Raw genomic sequence first — 20,961 nt, 5'->3', positions numbered from 1 at the left:
TATCCAATTAAGAGGAGAATATATTGAGTAATAAAATATTTTGTCATTGAAATTTTGTTTGGTTCTTTAGTAGGCTAAGAATTTTTTAATATATCCTCGTATGTATCATCCTTTCAAAACTCCTGTAACGAGAAGGGTCTAATTTGTTGGCCATACAATATATTCGGATAATTAACATATATTATGTGCTTGATCAACTAACTACCAGTACTTTTTCATCCCAGGAGTATTGGAGCAATGTTTTGCACAGCCATATTTTTTAATATATCATATATCCTCGTATTTCAAAATTCCACCTACGTCAGAATATTGATATTGCTTCTGTTGTTGGGTGAAATGGTCATTTTTTTTTTAGATATGACCCAATGGATGCCCTCTATTGTAAATAATGAGAATAGGATCGCTTTTCGAAAAATCTGCGAGGGCAAATTGTCTAGGAGCCCATTCGACAAGACAGCCGTGTTATTATTTTCACTTTATGAGTTTATTGGCCAATTGATGCGAATACCTTGTTGATGAGCTGCAAAGAAAACAAAACTATGCTCCGGGGTCCCAAGCTTGAATTAATAGGTTGCTAACTTGATCGCCGATAAGATGGTTGGTGTTGAGGCTTGGTTTGAAACGGACTGAAGATCCGGAAAAGTTATCTCGATTTTTCGATCTAGTCGCCCAAGAGACTATGAACACCGCTCATTAAGAAAATCGATTTTAGATGGTAATTTTTCGCCTGGATGACCAAACTGAACCGTTCATTCCGATTTTTGCACATCGAAAACGATTTACCACTATTCGTTCCATAGAGTCCAACGATGAGTTTTCACAGTCGGTGAACAAGACCATTCGTGATAGAATTCGAAAGTTTTTTTTTTTTCACGTAGGGGAAAGTAGGGGAATGGAGATATGCTGCAAAACAAAATTTAATTTTGCCGAAACAGTTTTCGTGTAAACCACTGATCTAGTACGTGCTTACTAAATTCTAGGCTCATTTAAAATTTGGGCTCCATCTATAGCGAATATTTTGTTTGTTCATTTTACAGTGAAACGAATTTTTTAAGAATTGGACGTATCGGTACTCAACAACACTCAAAGACACTTTTACTTCATTAAAAAAATCCACAACTGATGATTTTTGTCGAGAATTCCAGAGGAAAATGGGAAATATTGATTGAAGGGTTTTTCCTCTGGGTCTTCGCATTTTTCCTGAAACTTTTTTGGGCCATCTCTCTCACATGAAATAATTATAAGAATTTTTGTTGAAATGCTTCACATATTCACAGAGAAACCCCAGAAAGTTCCAGGGGATCTTGGTAAAGTAAAAATTATTAATTAATGATTCCCTTCTATGAAATTTTCATTCAGTAACCAATAAATAAGAAGATCTGACACGCTTTCATTGAACCATATAGTGATGATTTCTAGCCTATGATTTATTACAGAGTGTTGACCTAATCTTAACCCCACAGAGGTATAACAATGACTAATCATTATTCTAAATTGAATCGTGTTTGAACAGTAAGGACAACGATGTTATACTGAGCTCTCAAGCAAATTTCAGGACATATACGATTGAAATTTAAATAACAGGTATCTAATAATCCACGTACTTCTTCTGAAAAAATATTGAAAACTCAGCAACATATACCTAAGTCATTTTGGGAATTTTTCCAAAGTCGTATCTCCAAGAAATTTCATCTAAATGTAACAAATATTCCGAAAGAGCAACTCTTCTAGTAATAAATCTCGAAATTTCACCAAGCTCGATGCTATATATCGTTTGGTTTTGAAGATTTTTTTCAAATGACCCCATCTTTTCGGGTACTTTTCGAAGGTAAACTACCGACACGCGTATCTCCCAGAAAAATCATTGCAGATCGAAGTGTGATACATATTTTAAGAGAGCAATCCTTCTCAAAGGGGGAAAGGGGCATGGCCCCTTCCCTAGTACAGAGCCCTAGTACTGATGCCCTTGTTTCAACGTCAAATGATTTGGAGGCAATTTCTGACTTTTTTTTCATTCAAGTCCTATATTCCAAGATTTCTAAGCAATATTTTTGGGTCATCAATTTGATGATTAAATTTAATCATTGAGGAAATTACAGAGAGCATGGGACGCACACGGTTTGTTTAATGTTTTTCCGGATGACTACAAACTATATATGATCAACAGTAGCACGGAAAGATTTTAATTCGCTGACGACATTTTTTGCAAGATGCAGATTTCACACAACACAATCCGCATGTATATATAATACATATAAGAAACCTTAGACTCAATAAGAATAATTAAATGTTGTTGTTTCAACTTTTAATTCAAAAATTACATATTTTTTTTGTTAAGTCAGTCTTGTTTCATTGAAATTATTCATCTCTTACTAGGTATTTTTAATTATTCCATTCTCGATTGAAATATCCTTGAACCCAATGTATGTACTTATTAAATGTAAACTAGAAGATGTAAGGCAATAATCATGGTTTAATAGAGATATAATTATTCTTCGGTATAATGGAAATGATTTTCCGGTTATAAGTATATCAAAACACTTTTTCCGAGGACCAAATAACTGGGTTAATAAACCCTTTCGATGTAGAATTCCAAGATTTTTTCTCTGTCTGAAAGCGAAGTCGGTTAATGACTCTACTACTCAATTCAAAAGGAATACAACAATTTAAGGGAATAAAAAATTCCTTTTCATTCCTCAGCAATTTCTTCCATATTCCGGAATTCATTATTTGAACGAATAACGGAAGATTCCTTTGTTTGCTTCGACTCCTTATTCTTGATGGAAAAAATTCTTTAATTCATAAGATATATCCCATCCAATGAAGTCCATTTCATCGAGATTCAAACTATCGAAAAATAAAGTTTTCAGAGAAGTTGTAATTCAATAAATTTGTAGGAAATTTAGGTATTCTCCTCAAGATGAAAAAGGTTTTCAGCATTTCAGGATTATTTCGCCCTATACCATCACTTTTAGTTAGAGAATATTCTCAAAAAAAAAGTGTTTCGTCTTAAGAGAATAAGAATAAGACATTTTGTAACTGCTGTTGATCTTAAAATTAGTTCTGACAACCCCCAATTCAACAGCATTAGGCTCTTTGTTTTAAGGAAATTGTTTATTTCTCACAATAGGCATATTGAAATAATTACATGAATATGTATAATTATTACTATTGCTACGATATAAGAATCCAATCTAGGGATTATATCCCACCAGCCCATCGGAGTCTGTGGTGCCTGTCTACTATGGAGGGTACCCTCCATACTGTCTACCATCTTATTTATATCCCAAGAAGCGCATCCACTAAATATATCAGCTCTTTTTGGGATATGAAGATGGTAGATAGGCACCCTTACCCACGGTAAGGTCATTTTCATCTTTTAGATGATAATGAAACAGCTTGTAGACTTAACACAGTTTTTTTCATTCGTTGTTGGGAAGAATTTTGTATGAAATTTTATGATTCAGATTCAAAATTATTTGATAGAAAGCCTGGACAACAACTGATTCGAAAGTGTTTTCAAGCAACTTATTTATAGTGCCTTATTTTAAATATTCAATCCTGAAAACCTAAACGCCGAAGTTAAATATTTCACTGCAATCTATTTTTAATTGATTTTTGCTGATACGTAATAGAAAATGTTTGGACACATAAATCGCTTTCACCTTTTTCTTGTGTACGGGGAATAGTTTTTTAGGGATTCTGAAAGTTTTTCAACATGAGGAATGCATTAAATCAGATGCTCCATTGGTCCAACAATCTCCTGCTGACACTGCCTTCAATTTTTCACTCACCTAACAATTAATCTATGCCAGGTGTTAAAACCGACTTGAGAGGTTCAATTTACTATTTTCAAAGAAAGTATACAGTTTTTTTCTTAGCAAGTCAAGTTTTCAAGTCTTCTAACGTAACTAGATTTTCATTTACTCAATTTCGAAGGTAAATAATGATTACTGTAGGTTGAGTGAGCTGAGGGCAATGGAAAACTCTTTTCGGAAGTTCTCCTAGTTTTTTTTAACTCAGAACAGTTATTTACTAGGAAATTGTCGTCGTGCAAACCATTATTGGTTTCATATCAAGACTTTTATAGCAGTCAATCATGGATAAGGAAGGTGGAGAAAAAACAAAGAAGTTCCCATTCAAATAATTTATTTTTGTATATATATTTTTATTTTCTCATATTTGCTCAAACAGAGTGCATTCTCAAACTTCTCTAATTCCTGAAAGCCAAATAATTTAGATAAATCGACGAATACATTGACGAAATACCAGAACCGATTTTACTATTGCTGCTTAGTCGTTTATTGCGCATTCCACCATTCTGAAACTTTGCGAACACCAACCAGACCATCAGGCAGTCGACACCAACTGAGGGCAGTTCGGAATATTGCAAGTGTTGTAATTCTTAGTTCTTGTCCTGGCCTCGAAGTAATCGAACAAAATTGGCTGGTGGCAGAACTTGCACTCCTGAAAAAGAAAACATTTTTAGTCAAATTTCAACAGGTGAGCACTTGGATGAACTAACAGCGTCACATTTTCGTCCGATCAAAGGAATCTCCAGATTTTTCCAAACGTCTTTCAGATCAGCGACTAGGGTGTCCATCAGTTCTTTGTTGTGGAAGGGAGTAGGTGCCAATCTCAACTTTTCCTCACCCCTAGCGACCGTTGGGTAGTTTATAGCCTGGATATAATGAGATTTCTCCTTCATCAGTGTATCGCTGATGAGGCTGCATCTACTGGGGTCGCCAATTCTTATAGGTATAATATGGCTTGGGGTGTGCTCCACTGGGAATCCTTCACGTAACAATGTATTCCTCAGGTACTTAACATTACCCTGATGACGTTTCCTCAATTCCCTACCCTCCTCCGAAGCCAGAATATCCACAGCTTTTGCCGCACCAGCTAGAACGGTTGGTGGTAGAGAGGTTGTAAAAATGAATCCTGCCGCGTAGGATCTAACCATATCGATCAAGGATGACGAGGATGCTGAAAGAAAATCGTTTCAAACTGAAGAATTGGAATCATCGCAAAAGACGTGTGTACCTATGTATCCACCGATGTTTCCGAAGGCCTTTCCTAATGTGCCAGATATGATATCCATTTTGTGCAATTGGTGATCTCTTTCTCCGATACCAGCTCCATGTTCACCGTACAAACCAACGGCATGCACCTCATCCACAAAGGTCAGGGCGCCATACTTATGAGCGATGTCGCAAAGTTCCTGAAAATTTTAAGAATTTTCAGTAACTGAAATTTTAGAATATACAAGGAAACTTGTACTGCCATTCAAAACTCACTTCGAGGGGACATACAGCTCCAGTCATGGAATGGACCGTTTCAAATGCAACGATTTTAGGAATGGACTTATCCACCTTGCTCAAAAGTTCTTCTAAGTGTGCTGGATTGTTGTGCTTGAATATATGCTTCGGTACTTGGCTGTTCCTTATGCCCTGGATCATGGAAGCGTGGTTACCGGCATCCGAGAAGATGTGACACCCTGAAATAGAAATTGGTAACGTTCCCAATTGGAAACTGGCGAGCCTAGAACTCACCAGGTAACGATCTGGCCAGAGTGAACAATGTGGAATCGTTAGCGACGAAGCAGGAGGTAAATAATAAGGCAGCATCTTTTTGGTGTAATTTGGCCAGCTTCTTCTCCAAATTTTCGTGCAGAGTTGAATTTCCTGATATGTTGCGAGTGCCTCCGGCACCTGATCCGAAAGTGTCCAAAGCATTCCTGTAAAAATCATTACTATGGCTTCTAGTTTGAAAGCTATTTTAGAGAAAAACTTTCGTCCCATCCAAGCTTCTACAAATAGCGACTATAATGATGAAATATACTGGCTCATAAAAGTTGAGAATGAATTTTGAGAGATTTTCACCAAATTTTTGAATATGAAAAAGTTTTTTCTCTGTTACTAATGGAGATCCCAACAAATGAAATTCCCAGCCACCTCTGAAGAAAACACTAGATAAAAATTCATTTTTGAGTCGATAACAGATACAAAATGTTCAACATCATCATCATTTGATAATTGACGATAACGAAATGAAATAATTGACGATAATTTCTTCAGATAAGCGTTTCATTTTTCTTCGAACTATGAAAATATATGCAGGGCCACACTCAGATTTAACGGCCCTTGAAAGTCACATTCCCGAATAAAAACCTTCAGGACCACCCCAAGCAAAATTCTCATCGAAAGAATTGATTATTTTCCTGAAGACATGGAAACCTTTAAATTTAGAGTCTGTTTTTCCCAAAGATATGTGAAATATCTTTGGTTTTTCCACTAGTTTTTCTAAGCGTATGTCTAGGAACCATGTCCCAAAGTGAAATATATACTTGGATTCGGTAGATTCGTTAAGTGATAATACTTAAGTAATTGAAATTTGACTGAGACATCATGATAAATCATATTTGATCTTTGAGCTCTGTTCATTCTCAACTGAAGCCAAATGTTATGTTCATCAACAGATCATCACCAATAATTTAATTCAAAGCTAAACTACAATTTTCGAAAATTCTGTTGGAAGATACTTTGAATTTTCAGTACCCTTATAAGTTTATTGAAAAAATGGCGAATTTCCGGACACCCTTTATAAAGGAACGACTAAATATGAATTAATTCTAAGAAAGAAGTGGCTTCCAATTCAATAAACAATCCATTATCCTGTTCAACATAACCGGATTAATATTCATTCAGTTCAGTTTCCAAACAACGCTCAATGAATAAAACAACATGAGAAATTATCAGTTATACCTTCTACCGAAAAATGTCATTGGCATACGATTAACACGACTCAGTTGACGTTTGCATTAACAATCAATACGTAGGTATTATGTCTGGAAAAACAAAGGTTTTTTTTTCCACTACATTAAGCCTTAATTACAGATTCTCCACGCAACATGCCACTAAGTTCAGCCAAGGTCAGAGGACCAAAGAGGTCTTATTTAATTTTCATACGAATACGAAGTTTTCCAATTTCGAAAATAAGAATCCCTTTCATTACAATCATGCCAGTTTCAGGTGTAATGTATTGTAATGGTATGAGGCAATTTAATTAAGCTGAAACTTTACGACGAGGTAACATGAAAAGCGAATTCTGAAATGAAACGAAACAACATGGTTCGAAGCTACCGCAATCATCGGAAGAGTCTGCAACGTTTACATACAGAGTGGGCCATCGAAAACGAAACAGTGGCTCTGTAGGTCTACAGAACTGAATTTAAAAAAAAACGCTCGAACAAGTCTATTTTTAGATAGCCTTTCAAATGAGGTATCACTTACCCCATCTCCCCTATTCAAAACATAAGGGTTGGGGTCGTAACACTGAGGGTTGAAGCGATACGGTTTTGAATTTAATCTTATAAGTTGTCCCCCTGAAATCAATTATCGACGTGTCTGAGCGTTTTTATATAATTCGTTGCTGCCGGCCTACATAGCCGCTGTTTCGTTTTCAATGGCCCACTCTGTATTTGGAAACACATATTATGTGCAAATAGGTTGATAACTTTAATGTATTCATGACAAGTTGTTCGTTGTATTTGAAATATGAAATAGGAAAACTGACAAAATAGATAAAATTGTTATCCTCCCATTATAGATGATATGAAATGTTTTATGACCAGAGATACTTTCGAAACAGCAACATAATAAGAGTAACGGTAATTAATGGAACTAGTTTTGCTGAGAAAATGCACATTAATCAATTTTTGACCTTTAGAATAATACAATTGGAATAAATAGCTAGGAGGATCTTTGTTGAACGATACTCGATTCTTTTAGCAAATTTAATCGATTTGTTGTTAGCAATTCCTACGAAAAAGTCTGGACATTGGAACCAAAAAAAGAAAATTCTGAAACCTGATTTCTGTGCAATATTATTTGCGGTCTGATTTGTTGATTTAGTATGTCTAGTTCATTTCATCCATGAAACAACAAACCAACTTTTTTCATTATCTTCATTTCCTTAGCGCTGCGGCTTTCTAGATAAAAGTTACTCAATGATAACAGGACTTCCGAAGTTTTTTGCGGAATGTACCGTGAACCGTCAGCTTTGCGGATTCCAATAATTTTTTTTTGCGAAAATGTGCTTCCAAATCCCAATAGTTCATTGAAACAAATCGCGAAATATAAATGATAATGCTATTTTTTGGCTTATCAAATTAACACCAAATCCTCATTAATCATTGGCAACAGAATAAGAAGAATCACCAGATAAAATGTGCAAAACAATATTTGATAAACCTGTGGATCGATGAAGTCATACAAGCAGAACAGGAACTAGAAATAATGTTTGGCAAGAAAATTGATAACCATGGTCACAACTGATTACTGAATAGAGTATCTAATCATGGTAAAAATTTTATGTTGGCTGAGGTTCGAAAATCAACGGCTCTTATAATCTGAAGGTTGATTAGATAGCCCTGACAATTCATGATTTTTATAATAAAATAATCAATCTTTTTTGTCTACTGATACTCCTGAAAATATTTGTAATTTTTTAATATTGGATTTCAGTTTTTTTTTAAATTAATTAAGAAAAGTGCAGTTGTTTCCAAATTCAATATGAAATTCAATATTCTTTGTTAAAATCAGAAAATAAAACATATGTATCTGAAAATTTCGTAATTTTTGAAAAATTATAGTAGATAAAGGACCTAATCAGACAAATGATCAGTAGTATTATTCTGATATTCTCATTGCAATATTTCAATAGTTCCCAAGCAGAAAGCTAGTTAATTAATAAACTAAATGAATTGTTATGCAATAGAAAATATATGAAGAGTGAAGTCATACATTTAAAATAAGATGAAAAGCAGCATATATTAGATTTATTAACAGATTGGGGAAGTGCTGAAGCGTAATGATGACATCAACTGGGTAACTAGTTTCTGTAAGCAAACTTTCTACATGCCATAAGGTAGTACGATTGGGTATTGAGTTCAATGAACATCTGTACAATACCTGACAGCATTTTTCACTTCAGGATGGCAAGACATTCCCAAGTAGTCATTGGAGCACCAAACAGTTATTGGCTTCTCACCCCATGTATATTCCAGAGCTTTTGGAAATTGACCAGGACCCGCAAGTCTATTGACTTTTTTGAAAATCCTGTATGAATGTTCTTTTTTCTTTTTGATGATTTGGTCATGGAAGAACGTTTCATAAGGGAAAACAGGTTTACCTTGAATTACATCAGAATAAGTATGTCACATCAACAAATTTCATATGATAATCTCACTTTCACTTTTGTCTGGATCATTGGATCTAATCTCAATGGTATCATTGTCAGTTGTTGGTTTCACAACATTTTTCACTTTATTCAAGAATGGACAAGGTACAACATCAGACTCTGACACTAAAAGTATAAGCTTTGTATTTTCCTTACTTTGCAGGATTTTAACTGACTTACCTTCTGATTTCAATAGAGATTCTGGTCTAGCATCATTTGTGAGGGCTCTGGATATAACAGGGCATTGGTTGCCGTAGGTTTTCACCAAAAGAGGAGCATAACTTTTTACGTAATTTTGTCCAAGTCGAGTCAAAAATGGGCAAGGCATTTTGAACTGATATTTTACGAAGAGATTTCTAAAATTGGGAGAAATTTATGTGAACAAAACGAAAGGTTTATCTCAGATATCCATAAAAATAAGTTTAGTTTAACGAGTCCCTTAATTTTTCAAAGTCTCAACCTCAAAATCTCGTCAATCATTTCTCAGTAGATAAAAGGTCCAAGTTAAATGCCAAATAACCTACGGGACGCTCACCTACTAAACATGTACGCACAGCACTCTCAACAAACTGAATGAAATCACAACAGGGTAACAGGTGTCTTGCAAACTGCTCAAACAAGAGTTGGTATTCAACTGATAGGATATCAATTCAAACGGGAAAGGTGGACTGAGTTGAGTAGAAACACGCAAATTTGAATTAAATTCATGCAATTCATTGACAAGGATAAGGTTTCAAACTTTCAAAGTCAAATTTCCCCCCACACACTCAATTGAATTGAGTGTTGCCTGTATGTTTGCATTAAGGCTAAATTCGCGCGAAAAATTGAGATCTTGATGTCGCAATGTTCATCAGGAATCACTTTCCAGAAAAAATTACATCACATTTGAAATCTTGAGTTTATATCATCATCGATTCGATATGACCGATATTCGTTCGAATGCTTAAATGTATGCAGAAGAGCTCTTGAACAAACCAAATAAAACTCTAATAGGTCCGTGCTTATGCTTTAATTTAAAAAAAACGCGCAAATTTGACAAGCAATTTAATTTAATTTCACTCAAGAACTGAAGGGAGTTTCGACAACGCTGCTTTAAAATGGAAACTTTCTAATGTATTAGGCCATGAACAAATTGGACTAATTAATCAGTCATTCAATCTTGTGTATTTGTATGCGGATCCATATATAAGACTGTATCAGCTTTCACTATTAGCTCAAGTTGCTGCATCGATCTTTATCATACGGAGGTGATCAATTAAATATCTGTTCCATTCATGAGAATTTTTTGAAATAGTAAGCATCTGGAGTTTCTCTAGGTGCGAACCTGCCTGTAAATCGTTTCTTGATCATGAAACGAACATACTGAAGATAAATCTTTGACTCTACTTACATTCCCCAAAAGACGGCTAAGGGTACATAATGAAATACTTAAATTCCTATCAAAACATGAAAAAATAATTGCTGGGTTTTCCTGGGGAAACCACAAAGTGAAATCAAAGATCAAAAAGATACTATGCTTGTGGTGAAGCACTTTAGTATCAGCAAGTCTCATGCAGAAAATTTAGTAACTGAAAGCTTCTTATAATTTTTTTTCTTTTCCTTGTTCTACTTTTTTGTGCATATTAGTTTAAGAAATTTAATTTATAGCTGTTGTTTCTCATCTCTTCTCAAAACCCTTGGAGCATATTCAACTAATAGAATTTTTTCTATAAGCTAAAATGGGCATATCTTTGAAATTCACTAGAATTGAAACCCGCTTGCTTCGCTTATCTATAACTTCTAATGAAGTAGTGATTGAGATTTGGTTTATAGGGTTTTAAACTTTTGATCATGTTAAATAATAAAACAAAAATATACATGTAAGTTTTTAATCAAGTATTGGCAGTATCTGTATACTTATATTAGATTTCGATTAGATCATTCTCAATTTCATCCACATCAAAAATTAGTATTCACAATCTAACAAGTCTATACTTAATTATAAATATACCTAAACAGTGGATGTACTACACAATGTAAGTGATTCCAGCCTCAAATTTTCTGAAATTTAGCAGTCGAAAATATTATGAATACTTTGGTTTACCCCGATTGTACTATCAAAGATAATAATAATAATAATTAAACGTTGGAAGATACTAAAATAAAATATTGTACAATATTATCACTCAATTTTTCAACCCCAATTTTAAGCATAGAATTTCACTTAAAAAAGTGGCCCATCAGTTACCTACCAAATTTCACTAAAGTTCATGTCTTACAATATCATTTTCTAAATGATGGGAACTTACTTCCACCCACATCAAAGTCTGAATTATAAGTTCAACTGAAAACAGTGTTGCAACTTTTTGCACATGAGTTGTTATAATAAAAAGGAACAAATAAAAAAATTTCAGCACAAGGAAAATAATAATAGAAAAAAATTGTGTGAAATGGATTAAAAGGGCTATAAAAAATCACTGATTCAACATCTTTATTAGATGCAAATGTTTGAATACCTCCAGAAACTGTGCACATTTTCTATCTTCAATACAGAGGATTCGAAAATTAGAAATAATAATCACTAAAAGAATGATCTAGACAGCCTTTATGTACATTTCTCTCTTGTATAAAAATTTCATTATATCACTCTGTTTTGAATATTAGAAATTGTGAATAATGTCAAGCAATAATTAATGACAGGGAAATTCAAAGTTGGACCCAAAGAAGGATAAATAGATAAAACCATACCTGACAAAAAGAGTACAGGTTGAATTGAAAGTATAAACTCTGATGCCAATTATATAAATTATAAAAAGTTCAATAAATTTTCTAATTTTAACATCTTCGCATTGTAAATTACTTGTACTGAAGAAAGAAGTTCATATTTACACTAAATGTTAAAACTAAATATTTTTGTTACAGCAGTAAAGATAAATATTTTCCTATAAAATTAAAATAAGTTAAAAGCATACAATGAGATTCCATGAGGGGGCAGTGTTTAGTATCCGAACATATCAGTTTTAACTTTGGATTGGAATTGTCAAAAATTATTGCATAATCGACAGAAAACATTTGGCAAATCATTAATTCGAATTACTATACAATGATTCTGAATTAGAAAAAACTATCTTCAAAATTTACAAATGTTAAGTTAATATAGCCCTAACTGAACTTATTTCTAAATCATTGTCATTGATTAGAAACAGAGAAGCCTATTCAAGACACGGTTCATATGTTTTTTATATACACATTTTACAGGGAGTAGCTCACTCAAAAATTGAATAGAATATTGAAAGAAATTTGTTAAGAGTAAGTAGGAAATGACGCGGTTTTCTATTCAAATAATAAATAACTTCAAGGGACATTCCCCCTTGAAAGTAAATTTTCTAAATTCACTCCAAACCTACAAAAGCTTCCTTTCCAGAAGAAAAAGCTTCTAAGGCCGGAATCCAAGACATTTTTGGATAAATTCTGGGCTAACATGATTTTAGGTATTGCTTTACTCAACCTCTTCCCTCAACTATAGTGTTGAAGCATATTGCCACATGATGAAATTTAACAAAAATATCAAGGAAGAAATTTGGAATATGCCCATTACAGTTGGATTCCATGCTTTTAGCTACATCACTAGTCCAAACCTGAACTGTATAAAACAAACTTCAAGGTCATGTGTGAAACTTGGAAAATCGAAAAGAAAAAAAAACAATGAGAAATCTTACAATAAGAGAGGGAGATACTGAAATGTATTCAGGGTTACAAACAATATAACTAGAGCACTGAGGTCTTCTTGAAAATGAAATAACTTCATAAATAAATAAATAACGATCATGCAAAAGCACTCAAAACTTCAATAAATTCCATGGTAAAATAAATTATAAATAAAATATATGACAACAGTGTGGTACATTATGTCAGAAAAGGTTTCGTTACTTCCGGAGACCACAAACAAAGAAAAAACAATGTCAACTTCGATCCTATAAGACAAATTATGAGTAACAATAATGATTTTTTATCACATAACAGACACCAGAGCACCAAGACTCCTATGATAATTGTACAGGAAAACACTACACCTGGAGAGAGGGAAAAAGGAAACGGTATGCGTAACCCATCCGGATCTAACTACTCTGATAATTTAGAGAATGTAGGGAGATGTTTTGCCATAGCTTAGGTTTGCATTGCTGAATTCTACGATAACCTTGTGTAGGAGCTTTCCTGTAAAATTACCAATAATTGGTGTGAAGCTTAAAAAATTCAAGTGAAAAAGCTCGACTGGTATTTCAGTATCCCAATATTCAACAGTTTCACACAGGATTTGAAATTGAACCTTTGTACCTTACCATGAACACTTTAAGCGTGGTGGCGGGGAGAATTGGAAAAATACAAGCGAATTTTTACAGTAATCCCCTGTCTATTTCGTTCCAGTGCTTCTTTGAATGGCGAGAAATTGATTAATGACGCCATGAGTACGAATCGTTTTGCCAATCTTCCAGGTGGTAGTTATTCTGGTCTCTATTCCAGTCCCAATCTTTACCTTTTGGACGGAATTTATCCCTGACCGGTTCAGAATTTCGCTGCCAGTCGTGTCTCCACTGTTCCCTATAGTAAAACTTCTTCTTGTAATGCTGATCGTGCCTGTGCTTCCTGTCCTCGGTGTGACGTTGATATTTCAACAGAGCCGGATTCAAACGGGTCACGTTGTTCTCCGCTACGTAACTTTGGTCAGGACTGTACGATATGGGTACATTCGGAGGAGACGAGGGTGAAGGGGTTCTCGGGGGTCCGATTTCTTCCGAATTATTGTCACCGATCGGTGGACTCTCTAAATGATATGCTTTGCTTATTGGCATTTTGAACAGGGTTGGCTTTGGATTAGTATTCATTTTTATTACTTGTTTAGTTGGCGCTGGCTGTACGACAGTTGTGAGATCACCACTGTGTCCAATACCAGAGTCTGGAGATGTGTTACAACTATCGTTACCTTCAGTTGATCGCCTTCGCTTGTCCAGCTCCGTTGACGCGAACGCCACCAGACGATCGAAACCGGAGCTTATTCGATCTTGCCATTTCGATTCTTCGGCCTCTTCTTCTATTTCAACATCCGCTAAAATCGAATTAGACATGATAACATTGGATTCGTTACTGCAATCAATAAACTACTTTCAACTGTGGTGCTCTACTGAAGGGAAAAGAATATAAGAGAGATTAATCATGTTTTGACGTATCTATCACAAATCGTCTTTCATAAACATCGACATCGCATAAACCCAGCCATCAACCTTTCAGAACGGTCAACATTTAATTCTACAGTGCTGTCATGATTTCTTCAATATACCATTTAAGTTTACAATTTCATTAAGAGCCATAAACATGCAACAGTTACAATGTTTCAACAGATTGCGACATTTAACACGATGGTCAACAACCCCATAATTTAGGCCATTTCTTACCACACATCCCTTCACTTACAAAAAAGTGGAAGTAGACTGTAATGAAACGTACTACATTCAATTAAAGATAAGAATTTTGAGGGATCGATCAATGTGAAACTGGGATAGACAGTCAAAACATTTTTTAAACAAAATAATAAAGAAATATCTTTGTTATATAAGTCCAACCCTTTCTAACTACTAATAACAGAGGCATAAAAACAGTGCATGAAAAAGCTACAAAATGAATATATCTTTCAAGGCTTTTTATAGATTCAAACAGATTTTTTTAAAGAACCAAAACAAACATTGTGTCATGTTGTACACTGTGCTACAGGAATATTTTGAAGGGGATTTTTAAACGTTGTTTTTTTACGGGTATACTAAATTTATTATTAATTCAATGAGGTATAGTTGCCGAAAAGGGGAAAAGAGGTTTGTAGCTCACCTTCATCAGGGCATTTCCTTGTTCTATCCGACGTCGGCTCTGTGGGGGCAGAAGTATTAGGATGAGCTTCGTGCACGGTTTCTTTGATGACCTGAGGTTCATTATACTCGGTCCTTTTGGGGACACTTCTCACTGGGTTCTGAATGAGGGGAGACTCTCGTTTATACTGACAGTCATTCGTGGTACCCTCGCTCTTAACGTTTTCCTGATACAGAGGTACAGAAGGGGTGTTGTAGGACCTTCGGTCATACATGTCGGTTTCTTCTTTGATCTGCGAACCGTTCAACACTCTGGCCTGCAGGCTGGCTGCCAAACCTTCGGCTACGAACGTATTTTCGTTGTCCAAATTGAGGTGCGGCTTCACGTCGTTCATGTAAGGTTCTTGATACGGTTTCATCTCCATCCTAGTTGACGGTGTATAATCTGCGGGGTAAGAGGCTGAGTTCGGTCTCGATTGGTTCGGTGGAGGGTATAACACTGTCGTCCTTGGCGAATATTGCACTGGTCTGGGGGACGTTGCCGGCTGTGAAGCACTGTAATTCTGCATGTTATGCGTATTGACTTTGTTGTAAGCGTAACCTATACCCTCCAACCCCTCAGTTGATGAAGGCCTCGAAATAGGACTGTACACCTGTCTCATAGGCTCTGATTCTTTGGTCTGACTCAGCTCGTTGTTATGCGCCTTCACGTTCACCCTTTCGGGCCGAGGGGGTAAATTGACATTCACGACGGACCTGGAAGTCAACGTGGTCGTTCCTTGGATGTCGCTCATATCGACGGCCGCGTTTATGATAGACTGATTGGAAATCTCCAACGTTCGCTCGATTTCGCCAGACATCAAATCCCCGATCGTCCTAGTGGCCATGATACCATCCGGCTGAACGAAAGATTGGTGTTGAGCTTGCAATTTTTCCTGGGATAGGTGACGTCTCAAGGCTAACTTAGCTGGGGACACCTGCGTGTAATCCGGCTGTTCTCCACTCGCCGATCTCGCAATTTGCGGGGAATTTTTCGGAGCCTCCTCCATCATCCCCCCGTCTTGACGGGAATAAGTGCGATGATCGTCGCTGGGGGGTCGCATGGGAGCTTTCGCGCCGTTATATTTACCAGCATCTTCCTGTTTGGGCACGCAAACGTTCGTGTACCCGTTGTAAGTGTGTGGCGGGTAGTTCGTCTGAGGCGGGAATAAGGGAGATGAATAATTTTGTTGCGTTTGATGATTCATCGACGGTTGTTGCGGCTGTGCCTTCGTCCTCGTTTGCTGGTCTTCGTTCAGAACGGAAGTGATGATGCTCTTCAAGCGATCCTCGAAGTTCTGAATCTTCAGGGGTTCATTGTTCTTGTAATGCGGCTTATTGTTGCTCGAAGACGACGTTGTGCCGGAGTTGTGGGACGTTTTCAGTCGTTTAGACGTGTGAGCTGGGGCCGGCATGTTACTCCTTAGTACGCCCCTGTTGTTGAACGACGAGGAACGGCCGTTGTTCGCGATATGAACCACTTTATTCGAGGACATTTTGCTGGCTTCGATCTTGCGACCAGTTTCCAGGATCTTCTGCGCCAATATTTCCGGATTTTGCTCTTCGATCTTGGCAATATCCGGAACCTCCGGCCAATCTTGAGAACGCGCCCTGTAATCCCGTGATTTTCTAGATACTTTCAACGGTAGCGGCTGTTGTCTGGCTGCCATTATTTGAGCTTGCTTCCTGTCCTCCGCAGATTTCTCCAGGTTAACAATATCACCCTCCAGTTTGGACACCTGGTTGTGCAACTTCTTCCGATGAGCCAAGGTGGCAGATATTTCTCGCAGGATGTATTCGTGAGCAGCGTTCGGAGATAAATCGTGGGCGACTCCCTCTTGTCCTGAATATTTCTTCACAATTTCTTGTTGCCTTTGAACGACGTGGTTACTCTGCTCCTGTTCCAAATTCGCAACCTGCACCTGCAGTTTACTGGCTTTAGCTTGTAGTTCTTTGTGACGACACACTATTTCCTTAGCTTTCGCCAGGAGATCCACTGGAGAACTGGCGTTTATACCCAACTCATTCATCCTAGCCTTCAGCAACGCAACACTGTCATCGATCAAAACTTTTATTTGCTTCTCCAACTGTGCAGCCCTATTTTGTAACTTCTGATTGATGTCTTTCTCCTGTTTTATGTTAACTTCAATAGATTTCTTGTAACTGGGCTGTTTCATCTGATTTATCATAGAAGCATATTGATCTCTGAACATATCCAGCAGAATTTGGAGGCTGTAAGGAGTATTCTCTGGTTCTGGAGGAATATCCAATTCATTATGCACCAATTCTGTGCTCAGGGCGGTCAGTTGTTGATCCACACAACCAGGAGCAGGAGGAGGCTTTTTACCTATTGCTAAAACAATGAAGATAATTCTTGGTATTGGTATATTTGGAGTTTTGCTTACCTTGAGGAGACGTACTGAGAAGAGTTTGGCTATGAAGAAGATCCAAACCATTGATTTTCAGGGCTTTCTTGGTTTTGGCTTTCTTCATCCTTCCGCGGCGGGGTTTCGATACAGCCTTCTGTTGAACATTCTGTTTTTCTTGCAAAGTTTTGCTATTATTGGTTCTTGATGCCTTCCTCCTCAACTTTTTAGGTTGCCTTTTGGTTTGGCTCTGAGAGGGCATAACATTAATACTGTTCATTTTCATCTCATCTGTAATACTTACCTTGCTATCATCTTCAGACTGGCTGCTCTTCCCTTTATTGGAACAGTAATCCGACCAAGCTTTACGTGTAGTTGGTCCATAACTGCTGTCTTGATCGTCAAAATCAGAATCGGACGATGACTCTGGGGGCAATGGTTTGGATAAATCCCTTCTTGAACGATCTCTAGTTGAACTTCTACTATTCGAATTTTCATCTTCACCATTCTGAAAGATAGAAATCAGCAAAAATTCATGGAACAATCATCAATATTAACTACCTTCAACTGGGGCTTCTTGAGACGTTGGAAATACCGCTCTAATTTGGTTCTATCGATAACATGTAAATAATAAGAAACTGGCTTTCCTGTCCATGATACAGAACCCTTCATAGGTGTCATCTCTGACACATGCATTATTGTACCGATATCGCTCAAATTTCTGTCTGTTATCCGGAAATTCAAAGGGCAGAAACTCTTCGAAGATACTATACGAGCGCCATCTTTCAAGTCTGCAAATCTCTCTTTGAGCTGATGATCGACAGTAGGACCAAAGGCAAAATTATTAACGAACACAATGCTGGCTTGATTTATTTTCTCACGGTGCTCTTCGGTCAGGAAATCACCCCTTATCAGTTTATATTCTCCATACTTCTTTCCGTACCACCTCATCCAGGCCCTGAAGTTCTTATTCATGGAATCAGCATAGCGGCTAGGAACTTCCGCTCTTTCAACCCCAAAGCAAATCTTGCAAGGGGTAGCAGCTGCCATCTGTAGAACAACTTGACCAACTCCAGAACCCAAGTCAATGAACACATCATCTGGAGTTATCTCGATTTGATCGATCATTTGGCAAACTAAATCATAAGAAGTTTCACCATAAACCTCAGGTGAGAAGGGTTCATATTGGTTAAGTTTTTCTGGATCTGTGACGGCAGCATTGTAAGTTTGCTGGAGAATATGGCGCAAGAGCCCCCGGGAAGGATACGTAAGTCTTTGAGCTGGCAGTGATGTACCCTTCTCCTATGGAAATTCAAAAAATAAATTATAATATATGTTCGCTAAAAGAAAATCCGAGTGAAAATCCACATTTTGTGATGGTGGAAGATGAACTTACCAAGGCAACCAGGCTATCAATTGCTTTATTGAAGCGATCACATAAATTTTTCATACTTTCATAGTCTCTTGTATCATAGTCACATAGTATATTATTTTCCAATGGCAGTTTAAGTTGTGGCAAATCCTCACATACCCAACGTATCGTTTCAACAATTTCAAGTGCACCATCATGTTTATCCTACAATGAATAAGGAATTCGATACATTTTATTTTAACTCATGACAACATTTTATGAGCAATTCTAGATCCTATCAAATCATAGAAACCCAAATAATTATAGATTTCAATGGGTCCTGACCTTAAAACTAACATATTATATCATTGAAATCAATTAAACAGCCATCATTTAATTGTGTTTTGTTGGTATATGAAGGAATGAAACATTCTCAATATATATTATCAAGCATTCATAAAATTTTGTTAAAAAAAAAAATGTAGTTTCAGTTTAAACTTCAACAATTGCACTTTTAGGAGTACCCAAATAAATGTCTTCGATTAAAAAGAAATTGTGATGTATTTACATCAAACTACCAGCTGATAGGATCAATGAACCCTATGCATGAATGCATGAGACTATCATTAATCATTGAAATGAATCCTTCTGCAGTGTAATGAGAAAGAATAATACTGTTTTACTTTTGGTAGCCTCTTTTTCATGATTCCAATGAACACAACAAATTTTTTCAACAAGAATGTATGACCATATTCCTTTGTTTTGATTAAATTCAAAAACAACACCTGTATGTAAATTTTGGCAAAACGACTAGTTGAATAACCTGTTCAATTACTGAATCATCGTGTAAACTGTGACTCTTCTTGAACGAGAAGATCGGAAGGAGTTCATTTATTAACGAAATGAAATGATTACAAGTGAATTTAACCTCAAAATTTAGACTAAGACAGTTACTTCTTTATGTGACATATGATAATAATATCTTTTTTTCATCATTATACTTCTACAGAACCACTTATTTTCTGCACAGTTGATTAATTCTACATCTTTCATGAAAATATCTATATCAGACTCGATATCAGATGATCTTATTGTTGATAAGGATGACTTCAACTATTCTCAATCTACTGCTAGTAGATGACATTGAATATTCGTTGGAAATAGAATTAAATTATGTAGTATGACGATTGACAATTAGATGAACATTTCCAAGAACTGCATATCCTATTCAAGGAATGCACTTTAAAGACAGGATTGTTAGAGATACCAATGAGTCAGATGAATTTTCCCAAAAGATAACCTGCGATATTGGTTTGAAAATAGTTTATCTCCAATGAATCGAGTTCATTTTGGCATTTAGAATTATAATTTAGTAAAATTTACTCACATTTCCTCGTCCTGAAGTCAAAGGCCAAGTGTATGAAACAGGTTCAGCACCCGCGGGAGAATGCAACGTGAGGGTAAGGGTACACATCACTTAAAATCAACTACAAAGAAAACTTCTCGTAAAGCTAACACCTACTTGCATAATTATAAGAACTGAAGACACATTCCGCGGAAAAAAACTGATAATTAAAAATTAGAAAATTACACACGCCATCTCCCTATCTCAACATACCGTGCCTTTACGTATAATCTGCGCATGCTCAAATAACAAACAGTTCTACCACCATCGCATTCGAAAATTTCGAATCAAGTTTTGTCCTCTACGATTGTACCCTATTGTGATTTTACAGGTTCATCCATATAAGATTATCAAAACTACTTTCCTCACGTACACTCTTCTTTTGACATCTACAAAAATGGAAAAAGAAAATTTTCGATTACGGCGGGAGACTTCACTAAACGGAGGACTGGAGGTGGTGCACAGACCAAAGTTGAGTCCATTCAACTTCGTACTTGATATGAGGTGACGAACGGTCGGAACGATAGAGAATAGCCGCTAAATAAATATATGATAGGAATACGATTAACTACTTAAATATTATTTAATGAGTTGTCACTGTATGAAAGCAATTCATATCCTAGTCCAAGAAATTTTTGATGAGGAGAAACTACATGCATGGGAGCTAGTATATATTGATTTTATAAGATATATATATACAAAACAAGTGTTATTTTCTTTCAAACA

At 36.2% G+C, this 20,961-nt stretch overlaps 2 protein-coding genes across 5 annotated transcripts; both read right to left on the bottom strand.

The window, feature by feature from the left end:
• Positions 1 to 4,132: 4,132 nt before the first annotated feature.
• Positions 4,133 to 9,937, bottom strand: LOC123321608 (5-aminolevulinate synthase, erythroid-specific, mitochondrial). The gene is made up of 9 exons (XM_044909298.1): positions 9,776 to 9,937; positions 9,421 to 9,596; positions 9,250 to 9,366; positions 8,973 to 9,192; positions 5,553 to 5,737; positions 5,298 to 5,497; positions 5,044 to 5,221; positions 4,526 to 4,986; positions 4,133 to 4,467 (listed from the first exon to the last, which is right to left on the bottom strand). Exons 1-9 carry the CDS (start codon positions 9,784 to 9,786, stop codon positions 4,351 to 4,353), a joined length of 1,665 nt encoding a protein of 554 aa, XP_044765233.1. The 5' UTR covers positions 9,787 to 9,937; the 3' UTR covers positions 4,133 to 4,350.
• Positions 9,938 to 11,094: 1,157 nt separating this feature from the next.
• LOC123322437 (histone-lysine N-methyltransferase, H3 lysine-79 specific) lies at positions 11,095 to 20,885 on the bottom strand. Of its 4 annotated transcripts, XM_044910401.1 has the most exons (8): positions 20,218 to 20,883; positions 18,876 to 19,055; positions 18,041 to 18,781; positions 17,784 to 17,987; positions 17,519 to 17,729; positions 15,097 to 17,466; positions 14,201 to 14,323; positions 11,095 to 14,041 (listed from the first exon to the last, which is right to left on the bottom strand). In XM_044910401.1, the coding sequence occupies exons 1-8, from the start codon at positions 20,302 to 20,304 to the stop codon at positions 13,671 to 13,673; spliced, it is 4,287 nt and encodes a 1,428-aa protein (XP_044766336.1). In that variant the 5' UTR covers positions 20,305 to 20,883; the 3' UTR covers positions 11,095 to 13,670. The 4 variants fall into 4 exon arrangements, with proteins under 4 accessions (XP_044766336.1, XP_044766334.1, XP_044766335.1 ...); XM_044910399.1 differs by having other exon boundaries at positions 11,095 to 14,323; positions 20,218 to 20,881; XM_044910400.1 differs by having other exon boundaries at positions 11,095 to 14,323; positions 15,097 to 17,460; positions 20,218 to 20,880.
• Between the last annotated feature and the right edge of the window lie 76 nt (positions 20,886 to 20,961).

This window comes from Coccinella septempunctata, chromosome X, assembly GCF_907165205.1.
Source record: "Coccinella septempunctata chromosome X, icCocSept1.1, whole genome shotgun sequence".
NCBI classification, from domain to species: domain Eukaryota; kingdom Metazoa; phylum Arthropoda; class Insecta; order Coleoptera; family Coccinellidae; genus Coccinella; species Coccinella septempunctata.
Note: the sequence above shows the minus strand (reverse complement) of the source record. Positions and strands in the feature narration are given on the sequence as shown.

Bases quoted from the DNA above. Each gene is read 5' to 3' on its own strand.
- LOC123321608 (XM_044909298.1), bottom strand. The intron at 9,193-9,249 runs GTGAGATTATCA...ATGTAATTCAAG, and splicing joins TGATCCAGACAAAAGTGAAA to GTAAACCTGTTTTCCCTTAT. The intron at 5,222-5,297 runs GTGAGTTTTGAA...TAAAATTTTCAG, and splicing joins GAGCTGTATGTCCCCTCGAA to GAACTTTGCGACATCGCTCA.
- LOC123322437 (XM_044910399.1), bottom strand. From the start codon at position 20,304: ATGTGTACCCTTACCCTCACGTTGCATTCTCCCGCGGGTGCTGAACCT. The intron at 17,988-18,040 runs GTAGTTAATATT...TCTATCTTTCAG, and splicing joins TCAAGAAGCCCCAGTTGAAG to AATGGTGAAGATGAAAATTC. The intron at 14,324-15,096 runs GTGAGCTACAAA...ATTCGATTTTAG, and splicing joins AAGGAAATGCCCTGATGAAG to CGGATGTTGAAATAGAAGAA.